The 17,135-nt window shown below is 46.3% G+C and overlaps 1 protein-coding gene across 2 annotated transcripts in view; it reads left to right on the top strand.

Moving 5' to 3' along the window:
- ZCCHC14 (zinc finger CCHC-type containing 14) overlaps positions 1-17,135 on the top strand; it is a 57,325-nt gene that overhangs the window by 18,302 nt on the left and 21,888 nt on the right. For both annotated transcript variants that reach the window (XM_049110607.1, XM_049110609.1), the window contains exons 2-3: positions 5,089-5,212; positions 15,165-15,238. In XM_049110607.1, the coding sequence (XP_048966564.1) occupies positions 5,089-5,212; positions 15,165-15,238 (198 nt within the window). The remainder of the gene's footprint in view (positions 1-5,088; positions 5,213-15,164; positions 15,239-17,135) is intronic.

Below are 17,135 nucleotides of genomic sequence, written 5' to 3' on the forward strand. Positions count from 1 at the left end.
GGGTTGAGTAGGTTGGTGTGGGTACAAGCAGATTGCATCCATGATAAGAATGGTGTAAAGTATGTTCATAATTCTAGTCGCTTGCATTTTTTTTTTTTATTCTCCATGGCATCTTCCCATGTGTTCACATCTTGGGCATTCCATGTGCATCTGCCTTTGAAGTTGAAATGCTGTTTTAACTGCCTCTTGGTGGCACAGCCTGGCTCACCATCTCATTCCCAGCCCCGTGCACAGCCGTTGTCTTATTTACAGCCGTCAGGACCAGCACTTTAGTGTTGTTACTGCATGTCTCATTGCAGAGGAAAACCTAGAGATGTTGTGTTGAATGTGTTTGGGTGTATCTGAGGGTAGAATTGGGAACTTATGGCTTCATGGTCTGGGAAAGGCTGTCTTTTTGTAGGTTCCTCAAGAGATTCGGGGAGGCTCCCCATTGAGAACCATGGCCTTACACACACATGGGGCTCTCATGTTGCCTGCTGAGCCCCTTCAGTTTCTTACCTCGATTACTAAAGATCAGTTTACATCCCAGCATAGTTTGAATACTAGGGCTTTGGTTTTTCAGCATATTCACTATTGTTTTTACCAGGTTTTTCTTAAAAGTTCCCTGCTATCACGTAGATGTTGAATGTTGCACACATGCCACACGCCTTGCCCTCTGCCTACCTTTGTCCCATCCGATGACTTTGAATAATCTTTAATGAAATAGACTTTTAAAAGTGAAACCTTTCTTCTAACAGTTGTAGTTCTGGTCCATGAGTATAAAAGTGAATTTTCAGCACAGAGCCTTGGGCAGCTTGTGTCCCTCTGGTCTCTCTGGTCAGAGGCCAGCACTTAGGAAAGCATCTGTTAGAGCCTCGCTGCTAGCCGGCCTCAAATCTCCAGGGCTGATGTGTGACACTTTGGCACCTTCAACCCTTACCCTTGGGAGGGGACTCAGAGTTCATCTGATCTCATTTTCTGGGCAGTGCTGGAGTTCCCGTTTTGCATCCCACCCGAGGCGAGGTTGTTTTTTGGGCTTCTGACCGTGGTGAGCCTCTTCATCTTGAAACAGTCTTGCAGCACCTGCAGCACCTGAGAGGAATGCAGTGTCTTGGGTCCTATCTGACCCTTGACGTCAGAACCTGCACTTTAGAAACCAGAAGACCATGGGTTTGGAGGCCAAGAGCTCATCTCCATTCACACAGCTGTGCCAGCCAGAGGGCTAGCGCTCAGAGCTGTGACACCAGCTGCTTGCGTCCAGGGCCGGGCGCTTTGGCCTGTCACTATGTCCCTGGGTGTGCGGCACGTGTTGGACCACATTGCTTTCCCTGAGGGGCACTGGACTGGAGTGTGTGCCTCATGGCTAGAAACATACTCCAGAATCCGATTTCATTCATGCTCACAGCTCTGTTGGTCCTGTGTTAGATCTGGTGAGATGCTGGCAGTGTTGTGTATAAATGAGAACGCAGACGGTTTTCTTTGAAGGAGAACTGTTTTTGTCAGGTTATTCCTGATTTCATTAAAACTTGGTAAAATGATCAGATTTTACAGATACCTATCAGGTACTGTTTGAAGTACAGAGGGTACAGCAGCAAATGAAACAGACAAAAAAGTCCCCACTTCATTGAGCTTTGAGAGGTCCTTATACTAAGGTTGCACGAGTATAGTGTGACATCCCTGAGGGAGCCATGTAGATAGATACAGGGCCCCTGGGGGCACCCCAGGAAGATCCTGGCTCCAGGCCCAGTGGCTGCAGTGGGTTGGGCAGAGGGGAGAAGTGAGAGATGGCAGGGTCCCCGTAGGTCATGGCAGATTCTGTGTAGAGGTGGGGCAGTGACAAGCTGGTCCAGGGGGCAGAGTGAGTGTCCATTGAGTGAGAAGGTGTGGTACTCACAGGACAGAGGACTTTGAACTTCAGGGAAACAGCAGAGTCAGGCTCATTGTTGGAGAGCATCTTCTTGTTGCCCTTCTAGCCGTAGCAGGAGGCGACATTTGGAACTGATCAAGTCTTTATTCTTGTGTCCATCAGGCTCATGACTGGAGCTCTGCTTGTGAGTGTGAGTCAGAGAGCATCTGAGTTGAACTGTGGAGGTCACATGGGGCAAATTAACTTAACCAAAAATAACCCCAAACACAGCATTTCTGGGAAATGCAGGGGAAGAGAGCTTTCAATGTAAACAAAGGAGCAAAGTCAAGATAAAGGCTTGGTTGGAAAAAGTGAGCATCTGGAAAACCAGGAAGAGACACTCTGGTAAAACACAGTGAGCCAAATAGATATTTCTTTTCTGCTGGTTATAATTTTAGAGTTTTCTTTCGCATGTTTATATTGTTAGCATGGCATGTGCTTCCATAGGGTAACTCCTAGGCTTTCCCCTTCTGGAAGCTGTGGCATGTGGACCTAATACCTGTTAGCTTTCCTGTCAGCCCATGAAAGAAGCTTTCTGTCCCCTCAGGTGACACCTGGTCCTTACAGGGTGGACCAGACCACAAGCCTCCTGTGCTTCACACCCTGGCTGAAGTGCACCGGGCACAAAACAAAAGAACACGGTGACCAGTGTTCTGGCCCCACTCTGGAAATTCTGATTGGGTAGGGCTGGGTGACACTGTTATTGCCAGGCCCTGGAGGTTCCACATGCATCAGGGTTGAGGACCACCCATCCAGTCCAGCTGCTGGTACTTTACAGGCTGTGCTCACTGGAAGTGTCCTGGCTGTGGTGCGTTCTCCTCCCCACCCCTGCTTCTGCATCCCAGAGGTGGAGTCAGGAGGCTGGTTTTCTGCTTGTGTCTTTTAGGATGCTTTAGGGTGGGCACTGGTATATGTGCAGGACCTCATGGTTGTGATGGCATCTGTTTGTGCCGAAGAGGTTTGTCGCTAGCAAGGTTAGCACTTCTCTGGTTGGTGGTCCTGACAGTTCAGCCTCATTCTTCAGACGAGGACTTAGATGTACTGACCAAGGTGGCCTGGGAGCATGGAGGCTCCCGTGAGTCAGGCCAGACCTGGTAGTATCTGCTGTGGTTAAGTTTATTACAAGAGTTTAAAATGTTGGGATCCCTGGGTGGCTCGGCGGTTTAGCTCCTGCCTTTGGCCCAGGGAGTGATCCTGGAGTCCCTGGATCGAGTCCCGCGTCGGGTTCCCTGCATGGAGCCTGCTTCTCCCTCTGCCTGTGTCTCTGCCTCTCTCTCTGTGTCTATCATGAATAAATAAATAAAAAATCTTAAAAAAAAAAAAAAGTTAACCTCCTGAGTTCCTTCCCAAGTAATCCTTACTATTTGGAACTAAAAATCTTGCTCTTTCAGGAATTACTTCAACTATTGCTTGTGTTATTTAATAAGAAAGAAGTTCATTTCTGGAATATTCAGATCATTAGATGAAACTTTGCCAAATCTGAGGGAAATAATCCAACTTAGTTAAATTACAAATAAAAGTAACTTAAAATTTAAACTGTCTTAATAAAATCTTGGTAATGTCCAAAAAACTGACTTTTTGGAGGAGTATTGGGTGGTTAGGATTTATTTCCTTGAGTTATGTGAACTTGCACATTTAACTAGACAGTGCTGGGTGGCTTTTCTTGAGTGGCATCTCTCGTGTGGTGTAGGACCTGTATGTAGGTCCTGTGCTGTGTGTGGGGAGGCCTCCCCGCTGTGGCTTTGATGCAGCCTGAAGAAGAGAGGGCTTGTCAGGTACCCAGCAGATGCTCTTTGGCTGCTGCAGGCACAGCGGCGTCTCTGTCCTCTCCTGGTGGCTCTGTGCCTCTACCATCATGCCCCCCATCCCCCTGCCCCCTCTTGTGCCTTCCGTGGGCTGTCCTCTGCCTTCCAGGTAAGGAAGCCAACTAACGGGCTGGAAAACTGAGGGCCGGTGAGGTGTGCATCTCTCACGACTGTCTCCACATGAGGATGGAGGTCAGCAGTCCCTCTCCTCCCCCAAACCTGTCCCCTTCCTTGTGTGTGGAGCATAGTGTTTCTCACTTCTTAAAACTCACCCCTCTCTTGATAACCTTTAAAATCCTAACTTTACCATTCTTTGAAATTTTGACGTACATTAAGTTGTGATTCTGAGGAGGTAAAACTATAGGTCACTTTCATTCTTCTGAATCCTACAAGCTCTAAATGAATGTTGGCTGTAAGCATTTCAGGTACTGATCCGTGTTGAGGGGGGAAAGTGAAAGCTCTTGCCCCCGACCCAGGCACCCCCGGGGGGCTCCTCGCTCCTCCGAGGTCCCCTGCGCTTCCCGGGTTGCTGCCCACTGGCCTCCACCTGCGTGTTGCCGGGAGCTGCAGGGGCCGCAGGAGCCGCAGCCCCGCTCTGACTGGGCGTGCGAACCAGCTGCGCGCCGCACGGCTGCTATGTCCGGTGCCCGCGGTGCCGCAGCCGCCTGCACCCACCGGCGTCTGCCACAGCTCTGTCACAGCTGTCGCGTCAGCCCTCCCTGCCTGGGTACTTTGTGCGATGAAGTCCTAGAAGTGGGATGGTAATGTCATGTTAGAACATGTACCCCGCGTGGATCCGGTCGTGCTCTCTCCCTGGCTGTTCTGTTTAGAGCATTTTATGACTTCTTTAAGATTTATAGGACAGTGTCAGGTCCAGCTATGTAATTAATTTTATAGGGAATTACACAATTTGAAGAAATAAAATACAAGTTTTTACCTCAGAGAGAGGTATGTAGTTCGCAGAAGGCTGGCTGACACAGCTCCCACGCTGGCGAGTGGGGCACGGGTGCAGATACCAGCTCCCACATGTGCTTACGCTCACCTGGCTGTTTTCAAGTTTCCGTGATGCCTAGGAAATTGGTGATGTCTTCCTCTTTTGTGGGAAGTACTAATTGTTACACTACTGTGTAGTGTTTAAAATTTTTTATATAAAAATTTTATATAAATTTTTATAATTTATATAAAAAATTTTAAGAATTTATATAATTTATATAAAAATTTTTAAGAATTTATATAAAATTTATATTTTATGTAAATTTTTAATAGACAATCTATATTTTATATAAAACTTGAAACTACCATAAACATCAGTGACTTTCTGATAACAACAAAAAATCATTTCACATGAACCAAATGGAAGAAAATAAGATTTTTTTTTTTTTTTTTTTGTCCTCCCAGGTGACTCCAAGAACCGAGGCCCCCATCAGCAGTGTGAGTAATAGTTTGGAGAATGCACTACATACATCAGCACATTCCACAGAGGAGTCGCTGCCCAAGAGGACTGTGGGGAAACACTCCAAAGGTGAGTCTGTGCGAGGGCTCAGAGAGGAAGAGGTGCACACCAGTGGAAAGCAGATCTTTGTGATGCTATTGGGTTATATACTTTTCAGATCTTTCATCACCTATAGTCTTTTAGTAAGGTACATTGTTTCTAAATTCTGTAAGTAATACATGAGCGTGTCTTGGCTGTAAGAATCTCAAACACTGTTAAGGGGGAAAATGACAGTTATTACACTCTTCCTTGCCTCACACCACGGCGAGTCCTAAATTCTAGAGCAGCACTGTCTTGTAGAACTTTCTATGGAGATAATGGGATGTTCTCTCTGTGCACTAATGCTGTCATCAGCCACATGTGCCTTTGATCACTTGAAATATGAATCATGCAACCAAGGACCTGAAATTTTAGTTTATTTCCTTTCACTTGGAACTGTAATAGCTCAGTGTGGAGAGTGGCCACTATACTGCACAGCGCTGCTTTGGAGATGACAGAGGGCACATCTTAGATGAAGCTGAGTCTCTTGGTTCTTGCACCATTGGACAGTGACAGAGTGGCACTTAGTGTACAGTTGGTGGGCGGAGTGGTGGTGTGGGGACTTCCCAGGAGGCCATTGGAGGTGATGTGTAGGCCTACTGAGGGCCAGGTTGATCCAGAGCCCCAGGGCACTCAAGGCCACCACCCTCTCCCTCCCTGTCCTTTGTTTCCCTTTTATTTGTGTCTCAGGCCCAGTGTACCTCACAGATGTTTAATAAATACTTTGTTTTTAAAATAAAGCCCCATTCTGACAATATCGCAGAGCCAGCCATGCCTGACTTAAAGTCATGTGCTAGAGATAGCTATATCCTGACTGCCGTACCATGTTTATGTATATAAATACGTGCTGGTACTAAAACCGTGAACCCTCATAGTGACCCTGGGAGCACAGAGCTCCTGGATGGGGCTGTTGTTTGGAAGACATGGCAAGGCCTCCCCTCCCAGGATGGATAGTTGTCACTCAGGCATAGAGACTTTTCTACCCTGAAGCTGCCCCTGCCCTTTCTCCTGATACCTGTCGTCCTGGGAGGAGTGCCTTCGAAGGAGGTGTTGTGTCCAGCATGTGACCTGTGCCCTGCACCCTCCTAAAGTGGGAGGACAGCATCCTCTTTCCCATAGTGCTTTTTCCTTGACACATAATCATCAAGACCCCTTGTTCCTATGTTTTCAATATAATTGCAAGATATAGGACTAATCTCACTCTGCTTCCCTGTCCGTGTGCTGTGGGGCAGAGAGCCCATGGACCAGCGGGCTTTAGTATCAGATATAGCAAAGCATAGTGGCCCAGGCATTATTAGCTGTCTACCACAGTCTCCACTCAGTGGTTCTAAGTAATAAGTTTCTTCTGCCTAGAACTTGGCAAGCAAGTGAAGTTGGTTTTCTTAGTCACGCTTCTCGTGATGCTCTGTCAGGCCTGAGTGGTTGCTCTTGGCAAAGCCTAAAGTCACCGCGAGTGTTAATACTATAGAGTTTTCTCGCTGTCTTTTTTGTATTCTACTTGTGTTTTGATTTTTCTGTGCTTCCTTGGAAGTCTTCAGCAATAAGACATCAGACTTATGTTTGTTCTGTATAAAAACTTCAGAGGGCAGTGTTGAGGACAGCCAGAAACTGACTGCTCCCAACAGATGACAATCAAGGTGGTGGTCTGCAAAGTACATGTTGAAAGTGATAGTGTCCTCTTTTCCTCTGCTCTTTCATGTGAAGATTTTCAAGTGTGAAAGAGGAAAGGGGACTGCAGTTCCTAGCATCTGGCTTTGGGAGCAGGTAGTAGGCCTTGTCCTCAGGACCGCCGAGCAGCACAGCTGTGCTCGCTCTGAGAGAGCTCAGTTTTCCCCAAACCCACACGTCCAGACTTGTGTTACTGAGGAAACACGTATAATATACAAGGTAAGGTTGAAATTACTTTTAGTGATGCTCTCAGTGAAAGGAGTTCTGTAATTTGGTTTTCTGGGTTGGATTAGTTATCTTTCAGAATTATCCTTGTGTGAGACCGAGAATCGCAGTAAGCCTGGTAGCACAGCAGACCACTTACCAGTGTCCGAAAACCTGCTCTCCAGTCCTCCTTGCATTCTTAAAATGGAACGATTCCAAAGAGCTTCTGTTAAATGGAGGTTATAACTATAGATATTTATCATATTAGAACTTAAAACTGGGATTTTTTTTTTTTTTTAACCTAAATGAATGCTTTTTGTTGTGTGCCACTGCGGTGTTTGTGTTTCTCGTGCAGCAGCGTTATGACACAGGGTTACATCAAGGTCAAGCTCCAAAAGTCTTGTCCTTTTGGTGATGCAAAACCCACTGCAGAGAATTAGAGTAGGAATTCTGATAAGAAGCATGACAGTAAAACCCAGATTCTGGCTGCCTTTCTGGGGCTGCACTGGGGATTTGAAGGTACATTTGGAATTGAGGCATTTTGATCATTTTAACTTTTCTCTTGGCTCTTTTAACATTTCATTAAGACTTTAAAACACAGTTCAGGGATCTCTGGGTGGCTCAGTGGTTTAGCGCCTGCCTTTGGCCCTGGGCACGATCTTGGAGTCCCGGGATCGAGTCCCGCGTCAGGCTTCTGGCATGGAGCCTGCTTCTCCCTCCTCCTGTGTCTCTGCCTCTCTCTCTCTCTCTCTCTCTCTCTCTATGTCTATCATAAATAATAAATAAATAAGTATTTTAAAAAATAATAAAAAAAAAAACCACAGTTCAGAGAATTTTACAGTGAATACCTACCTTCCAGATTCCATAGTTCCATTTTATTTTACCTGCTTATTCTCTAACTGTCCTTCTCTGTCTGCCTCTTCATCCATGAAGACATTGCATTTTGGGGTACATTTCAAAGTAAGTTGTTCTTTTCACTTTTTTTTGCTGCTTTCATGCATTATTATTTTTTGAAAGCTGGTTGTTGCAGCCTTCCTCAGCCAATGATTCTCGTTTCAACCACAGAAGAGAGTTGTCTGAGTGACTGTTCGTCATCCCCTAAAGAAGGAGGGCCTTGGAGAGGTAAGAGTTAGGTTGGTCCATCCCGCAGTGGCATCTTTCAGATAGCAGGGCTCAGCTGTCTCTCAGTCCCCATGGAGAGAAGCTACAGGGCTTACAGTGAACGTCTGTAACTTGTCAGGCCTTACCTCGAATTACTATCAAACCACTTCCTGTGGAGCGGGAGTGTCTTGCAGTGTATTTGGTGGTGTACTGAGCCAGCACGTGCTGGCCCGCAAGGCCAGTTGTTAAAAGTGCAGGGAGATTTTTAGCCTCTCAGTGTCTTATTGATGGCTAGAAACCAGCCATGGTCGGAAGTACTTATACCGTGGAAGTCCGTACATGCCATAGATGTGGGGCTGTCCCCCAAGCCAGCTATGACACATTTTGCAAAGTGCCACTATAGGAGCCCCCGACCTGTCCTGTCTGCTGCACGCATCTCTGTCCATCACGTGACACATGCTGTGTGCCTGCAGCCCAGCTCCAGGAAGAGCAGGTGGTTCTGTGTGACCTGGGACTCCCTGCATCCTAACTTCAGCATCCTCCTCTCTGAAGCTGTTGTGAGGGGTCACGACAGATCTATCTGCTCTTATCTTCCCTTGGCATATCTGACCCTCCACCACCATTCTGTCCTCCCTTGGTTCCTTTCTGTTTTTATTTATTTATTTTTATTTTTTATTTTTCCTTTCTGTTCTTAAACTTTGGACCATCCTACATAGAGAAATGTTGCTGTGGCTCGTTCCCTTGGTCTCCTGGTAACACACTTCCGAGTTCTCCTCTTGCCTCTCTGTCTGCTCGTATCCTATGAAATCCCTGCCCCTGAGATGCTGGTGCTGTCTGCACTCCTCTCTGGCATCTACTCCCACTTTGAGTGTCTTCTCTTCATCTGTTGATGACTTTCATATCTGAGAATTCAGCTGAGACCCTTGCCTGGGACCCAAAATCCCTGTGAATATTTCCACTGAGGTGGCCTGCTGGTGCTTCTGCCCGTGTGCCCAGAGTGGACCCATCACTTCTATGGCCGCCCTTGAAATGAGTCTCCAGTAATGTGGTTGGTGCCAGCCTTCAGGCATTTGGAGCCACGCCTGCAGGTCCACACGAGCAGGCTCAGCCTCACAGCCCTGGTAGCTGTGGCTCTGCGGGGCCGTCCCAGATTCTTCTTCCCCTCACTGAGGCCACCATCCTGGATCAGGCCTCTGTCCCCCTGCTGTCTGTGGATTCTTCTGTACAGTCCATCCCTAAGCAGGGACCTACCTGCAGCTGGACCACAGTAGCCTTTACTTAGGAAGCTTGTCACGGTGCTCATGGCTACAGCTGCTGTCATAGCACTGATCAGCCCCAGGTCCACCCTGACAGTGTGTGTGCACCTCATTGATGTCACAGTCCCGTGAAGTGGGAACCTGTATTCCTCTTTTTCAGGGGTTCAGTGACTGCCCATGGTTACCAAGCTGAAAAGTGTCACATTTCAAACTGAGCCCATCTGAAAGCAGAGCCCATGGGCTTACCTTGACTTGCTTGGAGGAAGCCTGCTGTGGGGTTTGTGGGATTTGTGGGCCAGCCTCATCTATGCCCTCCCCTCCTTGTGACTTGTCCTCATGTCCCTACTCTGGTCTCTCATAATTCTGAGTTCCTGGCTCCAGCTGAGAGCATACTTGTTAGACACCGTGTGCTGTCCTGCCTGGGCCTCGATCCTCACATCCCTCTGCCCAGATGGGCTTTACGCTTTGAAGTTGAGCTCACATGTCACAGCTCTGTGAACTTTGTAAATTTTGTGTCACTTATGGTTAGTCTGTAACTTATGGTTATATTGGTACATACCAATGCTGAATAAAATGCTTGCCTCAATATATAAATAAATGAGAATCCTTGAGCTCTTAGATTCTAGTGCTGTATCATTAACCATTCAAATGGAATGTGTATATGTTCATTTCCTGTTTTTGCTACTTGAGAAATACCTTTTATCAGCTTTATGTTTTCTAGATCATGCCATGTACTACTCTTGTTTCTATTTCTATTTTTGTAGAACTAACAAATTAATGCAAGGTAGCTAGATGCTAAAAAAAAAAAAAAAACCAAAGAAAAACAAATTAGGGAATTCTTAAATATAATATGTTCTATCCTAGAAAGTTGTCAGAGAGGAAGGTCAGGTTAATCATTGTAGTTGTGAATGCTCAGATTTTAACAACAGCTGAAGAACTGCTTCTAAAAATGATCCCCACTAATGCAAACGACCAAGAGAAAGGGAGAAAGTGAGTCAATATTTGAGGAACGTTATTATTCAGCTGAGACTTTTAAGATACACTTTTTCAATTTGTAAGTGAAAGCTAGATTTCAGTAATAAAAATTTAAGCAGGAAACATCTTAAATGTTATTCTGCTTCGGTTTCTTGAAGTAGGAAGCATTGAGTTCTATTGTACAGGACTCGGGAAAAGGAAGTGTTCATGCCAGAGGATGATCTTGCGTCCTTTCCCAAAGTCATAAATGATACCTTCCTGACTGCGATGGCTTGTAGCATAGTTCTGCTAAGTTTTGAAGCAGTCTCCTATGTAGGGCACATAGAAATTAAACTATTTGACTGGAGAGACGTCGAAATCAAGTAAAAGTTCTGAGGCAGAAAAGTACCAACTACCTGGTTTTTTCCCAGAAGAGTTTAGAAGAGAAAGGGAAGAAGTTTCAAAGGAGTGACTCATTTGTGGAACACACTAAGCTGTTTTCTACAGGTGTCTGATATATAAGTATGACATGACAGTCCACTCTTGTGAGTCACTTGAAGATGCATGGCAGTGAAGATGACTTTAGAGTGTGGCAGTTTTAACTGGGAGCTCCCAGGACTTGATGGTGAGAATGTGTTCATGGTCCTGGGTTTGTTGCTGCTGGCTGAGAGGCCTTTGGGTTCAGCTCAGTCCTAAACTGTCTGTGACTTTTTGCTAGCCCCTCCCCGCTTCGGATGTCCAGTCCTGCTTCAGGATGTTTGGAACCCCTGCCTGTACTGCTAGAGCAATGCCTTCCACAGGAATTCCTTCCTGCCTTTTCCAATTACATTCGTGTATTGGCTTTTGAAATTAGGTATGGATCCAATTATAAAAGTGATAGTTCAGTGCAATTAGATGTTTTATTGAAGGCCATGTGGTCTGACTTGCAGTACTGGAGGCAGATTCCTCATGTGCATCTTGAATGAGAAAAGGAAAGTTACAATTTTAAAAGGATAACACATCCCACTTTGCTTTCTCAGCTCAGCATGAGTGAGCAGGCTGGCTTAGACTCGGGTGCCCATTTCTCCCCACATAGGAGCCCTCCCTACCCGGTCTACCTTCTAACTACCCCTCTGGCTGTGGCCTTTTTGTCTTGGAGTCTTTGTGGGCAGTGCAAATCCCATCCCTTCATGGTGGATTGATTTCTAGCCCCTCAGACTTAGCTGTGTTTGTTTACACTCTTCAGAAAATTGTGAGGCTTCTATATACCAGATAACTGCCTGCAGGTCTGACTGGGGTGGTATATGGGACAGGGGTCACTGTATGAACCAGGAGAGAAGTGGATCATAAATAGAAGTTCGTGTGCATATAGGAACGAATACTCTTTAAAATCATGAAACTACATTATGGAAATTTGGGGGAAAGTGCTCATAATTCCACCAGCAAGCACAATGATCCTTGTCAGTCTTGATAACTTTTCATCTTTCTTTCCTATTCTTAACAACTAGGGGCAGCCCCGGTGGCTCAGCAGTTTAGCGCCGCCTTCAGCCCGGGGCATGATCCTGGAGACCTGGGATGGAGTCCCATGTCGGGCTCCCTGCATGGAGCCTGTTTCTCCCTCTGCCTGTGTCTCTGCCTCTCTCTCTCTCTCTGTGTCTCTCACGAATGAATAAATAAATTAATTAATTAATTTTAAAAAACCCAACTATACAGTTTGTAATTTTTTAGTTAATATTACAAGCTGTTTTCATGTTTTTGTTTTTCTAATCATGGTCTTTAACCTAAGTTCCAAAATCAAGAACATGTTTCACCATCGTTGAAGCCTAATTAAAGGTCCCACAGGGCAGCCCCGGTGGCACAGCGGTTTAGCGCCGCCTGCAGCCTGGGTTGTGATCCTGGAGACCCGGGATCGAGTCCCACGTCCGGCTTCCTGTATGGGGCCCATTTCTCCCTCTGCCTGTGTCTCTACCTCTGTGTGTGTGTGTATCTCTACGCATAAATAAACAAAATCTTAAAAAAAAAAAAAAGGTCCCACAGCCCCACTCCATGTCAGCCACTGTTGCCCCCACACCCACTTCAGAGGGCCCCCTGTGACCACAGGTGCTCCACAGGGACAGTACCACTACAGGCAAAGTAGCAGAGTTGTCCCTAGGTGCTGGTGCCCAAGCTGTCCACGCTGCCCACAGGTGGGGTGGTGGCATCGTTTGCTCCTAGACAGGCATCTCAGACTGCAGCCCTAGACTTCTAGATGCCTGTTACTTGCAAACAGCTGGATAATGTTCGTCTGCTTTTCATATTCTCCTGTCCAAGGATGAGTCACTTCCGTTATCAGTCCAGATGGGGTTTTCTCTCTTTACTTTTTTTTGTAAATTCTAGTATTACTCAGTCCTGGAACATTTAGGTGCACGTTGCTGTTCTGTGGCCAGGGAAAATGCTGACTACATTTTTCTGTGTTCATTGACTTCGTATGTTCTATTGTTTAAGAAAGGGGAAGATGTCATTGTGGGTCAGTTTTAAAAAATACTGATTGGGAAAACATAAAAGCTATTTGTTTGCTGACAGTTTGACAGAGGAAGCCAGGCAGGAACAGCAAGCGGCTTCACTTAGTGAAAATAGAGAGGTGTGCAGCCTCAAAATGTGGTGTGTCCTTTGTTTCGCCAGAAAGGAAACACTTGACTGTTTTGTTTTGATTTGTTTTTAGTAATTCCTTCCTGTAAGATGCTATTTTAAGCTTAAAATACTTCAAATCAAATAAGTTCTCGTATCTCTCAAGATGCACATCGACCGTGATGCCACTTTGCAAAATTAGGGAGGCCTAGGAGAAAACAGTTTAACCAGTGAAGGGTCTTTTCTGCCACAGTCAATGACCTCTGAGAGTGTGAGGACCCATTTGTCATATTTGCCGCTCTGTTCCCAGTGCCTAGAATTTGACCTTGCGCCCAGCAGGAATCTGATAGGACGTGTTGGTGGGTGAACAATTGTTGGTTTTACAAGGATCACACATTTTTTCTGCACAGATCCAGATAGTAAATATTTTTGGCTTTGGGAGGCATAGGGTTTCTGGCAAGACGACTGGGCTCTGCTGCCTTGGGGTGGAAAGCAGCCATCGACGATATGTAAACAAATGGCATGGCTGAGTGCCAACAAAGCCATGTACACAAACAGGCGGAGGGCAGCCTCTAGTTTGCCAGGCCCTCTTAGGATTGTACTGTCCAGTAGAACTCTGTGATGAGCGAGTGTTCTGTGTCTGCTGTACAGCATGACAGCTACTAGCCACATCTGGCTGTTGAGCACTTAGAATGAGATTAGTGCAACCAAAGAATTGGATTTTTAATTCTGTTTGGTTGTAATTAATACAAATTTAAGTAGTCACATGTGGTTAGTGGCTACAGTGTTGGGTGTTGCAGGGTTAGAAGCTTCCCCGAAGCATGTTGCACAGAGCGATTTGTTGTTCTCTGGAGGTCTGTACACAGTAGGGGAAGAAAGTTCTGTGGCTCAAAAAACTGAGGAATTGTTAATAAGAACATATTTGTTCATTTCAGGACTGCTTAGAGCCTTTAATGTGCTAATGTACACAGACAGCCTACCAGAGTCTTTAGTTTTTTTTTTTTTTTTCCTGAGCTGTTTGACCGTGAAGCTTTCTGCAGGTGCCCTTGAACACCTTAGGGCACTGGCGTTCTTGGAGAAGACCTTGGGAGGCTCCTGTGTGGCAGGCCAGAACGCTGGGCATCCGCAGGGCTTGGAGCTTAATAGTTTCTGAGGTTATGTTAAGTGCTTCCTACTGGACAGTTAGGTTTTCAGGGTCTGGAAGTCCCCGTAGTCCATGGCCAAGGGCTGTCTGGGACAGTGAATGCTAGCATGGAGGAGGACGTGTGTAATACGCACGTATTAAATAAAGCTCCTTGTTGGTCGTGGACTTTCTTAGCCACAAAGAGGAGTTACTAGACTGCTGGTGTCTGCAAACAGCACAGATGCTTCAGAAATCAGTTATGTTAGTGCTTGGGAAACATTCACATTTGAATCAGAAATAGAACGCGCACACCTCAGTGTGGCCTGGGAACTGCATCATGTTTGTAAGTGGCTATTTTATCTTTGACATAATGTTTGCTCAGATATTCGGATTTTCAAACTCAAGTTTGAGTGCATAAGAACTTCATTGTGCCCTTTTAGTTTTGAGGCACAGAGAAGGTACCCATGTCAGGAGGAGGGCGGAGCGAGCCTGCTGCATGCAGAGGCCTCTGGCGGAGCTTTGTCTCCTCTGGCTATGCTGCTGTGGCCTCTGACAGCCCGTCATGTCCTTCAGAGGCGGTGCTGGAAGGCTTTGGTGCTGCTTCCATTACCTGCCATGAGCGCCACCACTGGCTGGCCGCTGGTGTCTGGCACCGTCACAGCCAAGAATGTGGAGCACTAGTTTCTCAGGCAGGAGCCAGAATAGATCCGGCCCGCTCTGCAATAATAACCGGGTCTGTGCCCTCATGCATCCACATCACTCCTGTTCTCTTTCCAAGTGCCGTTTCTTCCTCTTCTAGGATTTGTTTTTATGTTTGGCCTATTCTGTTCTACTTTTGCATTCGCCTCCACTCCTGAGTGTGACAGATTTCTGCGTTCCTCTCCGGCCCCTCTTCCCAGGCGAGCACATTGCAAAAGAGTCAGCCGCGCCAGCGTCGAAAGCTTTGTTTTGAAAATTGCTAAAATATCAAATGCTAACTAATATGTACTTCAAGGTTTTATTTCATTTTTATAATTTTGTTTGTTGTTGTTGTTGTTTTTTGCTTTTACAGTGAGTGTTGAAAAGATAGACCTGAAGGGATTATCACACAAAAAAAATGAAAGACATGTTGAATGTTCCTTTGAGGTAAGATGCCAAGTTTTTTCTCCCTTTTCTCCTCTGTGGGGTAGGAAGGAAACATTTGCCTTGAGTAGATACTGAGATTGATCTAAATGGAAGATGGGCCATGGGCCGGCCACCTCCAGCCTATGTGCCAACTGTTGTCTAGACTGGCGTGCTCAGCTGCGGCTGGTTGGTCACCAGAGTTGGCTGAAGCGAAGATGTGTGCTGCGCAGTAAGATTGGAGGCCTCAGAGTGTCCCAGCGGCTGTGTTCCATGAGGTCCTTGGGGGCCTAGGTGACCCCTAGTTGACCACTTTGATATCCTTGGGGTGCGGCTCTCAGCCTCATGGTCCAGGGTGGCAGCCAGGGCACTAGTCCTCACGTTTTCATTCCAGGTAGCAAGACACAGGATGAAGACAAGAGAAAAGTTTACTTTTCTCTCTCTCTCTTTTTTTTTTTTTTTACTTTTCTCTTTTTTTTAAGGAACATTCTGAAAGCAGCCGCTAGATACTTCCACATATGTTTTGCTGGCCAAAATTTGGTTTCTTGGCCCCACTTGGCTTCGGAGGAGGCTGGGGAATGTATTCTGGCTGGCCATGTCTCCAGGGTCTTGTTACTTGCTCATTATGTTGTGTGAGGTTCTCCTTTGACCATGTGCCTGAACACTGATTGACAAGGAAAATCTGCTTCCTGCATTACTAGGGAGTATTCTCAGGAATAGAAGCCTCTGGTTTGTATCTAGTATGTATGCTGTGATGCTCTGTGTGGTTCACTAAGTTTTCAAAGTGTAGCTGCATCCAGAGACTTAAATAGTTTTATCACTAAAAGGATGAAATCTTCATTTGATTCAGGAGGTGTACAGCATTGTGAGAATCCCTCAATAAGCTATGCATGTGTCTTCAGAACATACAGGAAAGACTCACCTAAAGTTTTCAGGCTCTTTAAACTTGGAACCAGCACCCAGGTCTCAGTTACTGGAGAACCTTGGAGTCACAAAATCTTCAGGGCCTCATAAGGGTGGGAGCCTAGCAGGTCCCTGGAATCCTGAGCGTGTTGTTTCCCCCTCCAGCATGCTCTTTCTCGTGGCTGGACCTCCCCTCAGGCTCATCTGCCTCCACTGGGCTGAGCCATCCTCAGGTGGTGGGCCCCACTCACTGTCTGGTTGTGCTGAGCCTTGATCCACCCTTATCTGCTGGCTTGTACAGTGTGAGATATGGTGACTCTGGCCAGTGTGACTGCTTGCAGCTTCTCTCTGAAGAAATGAGCTTTAGCAAAATAGATATGTGGCCTCTCGGAGGAGATGGGAGTTATGGTCAGGAGTCAGGAGGTAACTGGCTGGTGACAACAGGGACACGGTGTCCAGGGTCCTCTGCAAGCAAGCCACACAACTCCAGAAGGGTCCTGGAGCTCTGAGCTTGCGGCCCTAGACTCCAAAGTGTCACTTGGTGTTGACAGTGTCACACGGGTGAGGTATGTAGTTGAAGACATTTGTACCCCAGTGGGTGAGCTGAAGGTTTTAACAGTTAAAGCAAAAGCTTCACTTATCTGCGGATCTTACTTTTCCTGAAGTGATAAGTGACAAAAATATTCTTGTGTTTAGGAAATTGAGAATCCATCTCTCACCTGGAAGTCCAAAGTAGTTTTTTCCTTTTGGAGTACTAACTTCTTTTTTAAGATTTTATTTATTTATTTGAGAGAATGGGTGAGTAGAGGGAGGGACAGAGGGAGAGAGAGATCGAATCTCATGTGGACTCAGCACGGAGCCCAATCCCTGAGATCTCAACCTGAGCCAAAATCAAGAGTCAGATGCTTAACCGACTGAGCCATCCGGGTGACCCTTGGGGTACTAACTTGATAATGGCCTGAGGGAACCACAGCCCAAACTGTGTGTTGAATGGTTACTCGAGGCATAAAGGAAAGAT

The sequence above is a fragment of the Canis lupus genome, chromosome 5 (assembly GCF_003254725.2).
Source record: "Canis lupus dingo isolate Sandy chromosome 5, ASM325472v2, whole genome shotgun sequence".
Classification (NCBI taxonomy): Eukaryota; Metazoa; Chordata; class Mammalia; order Carnivora; family Canidae; genus Canis; species Canis lupus.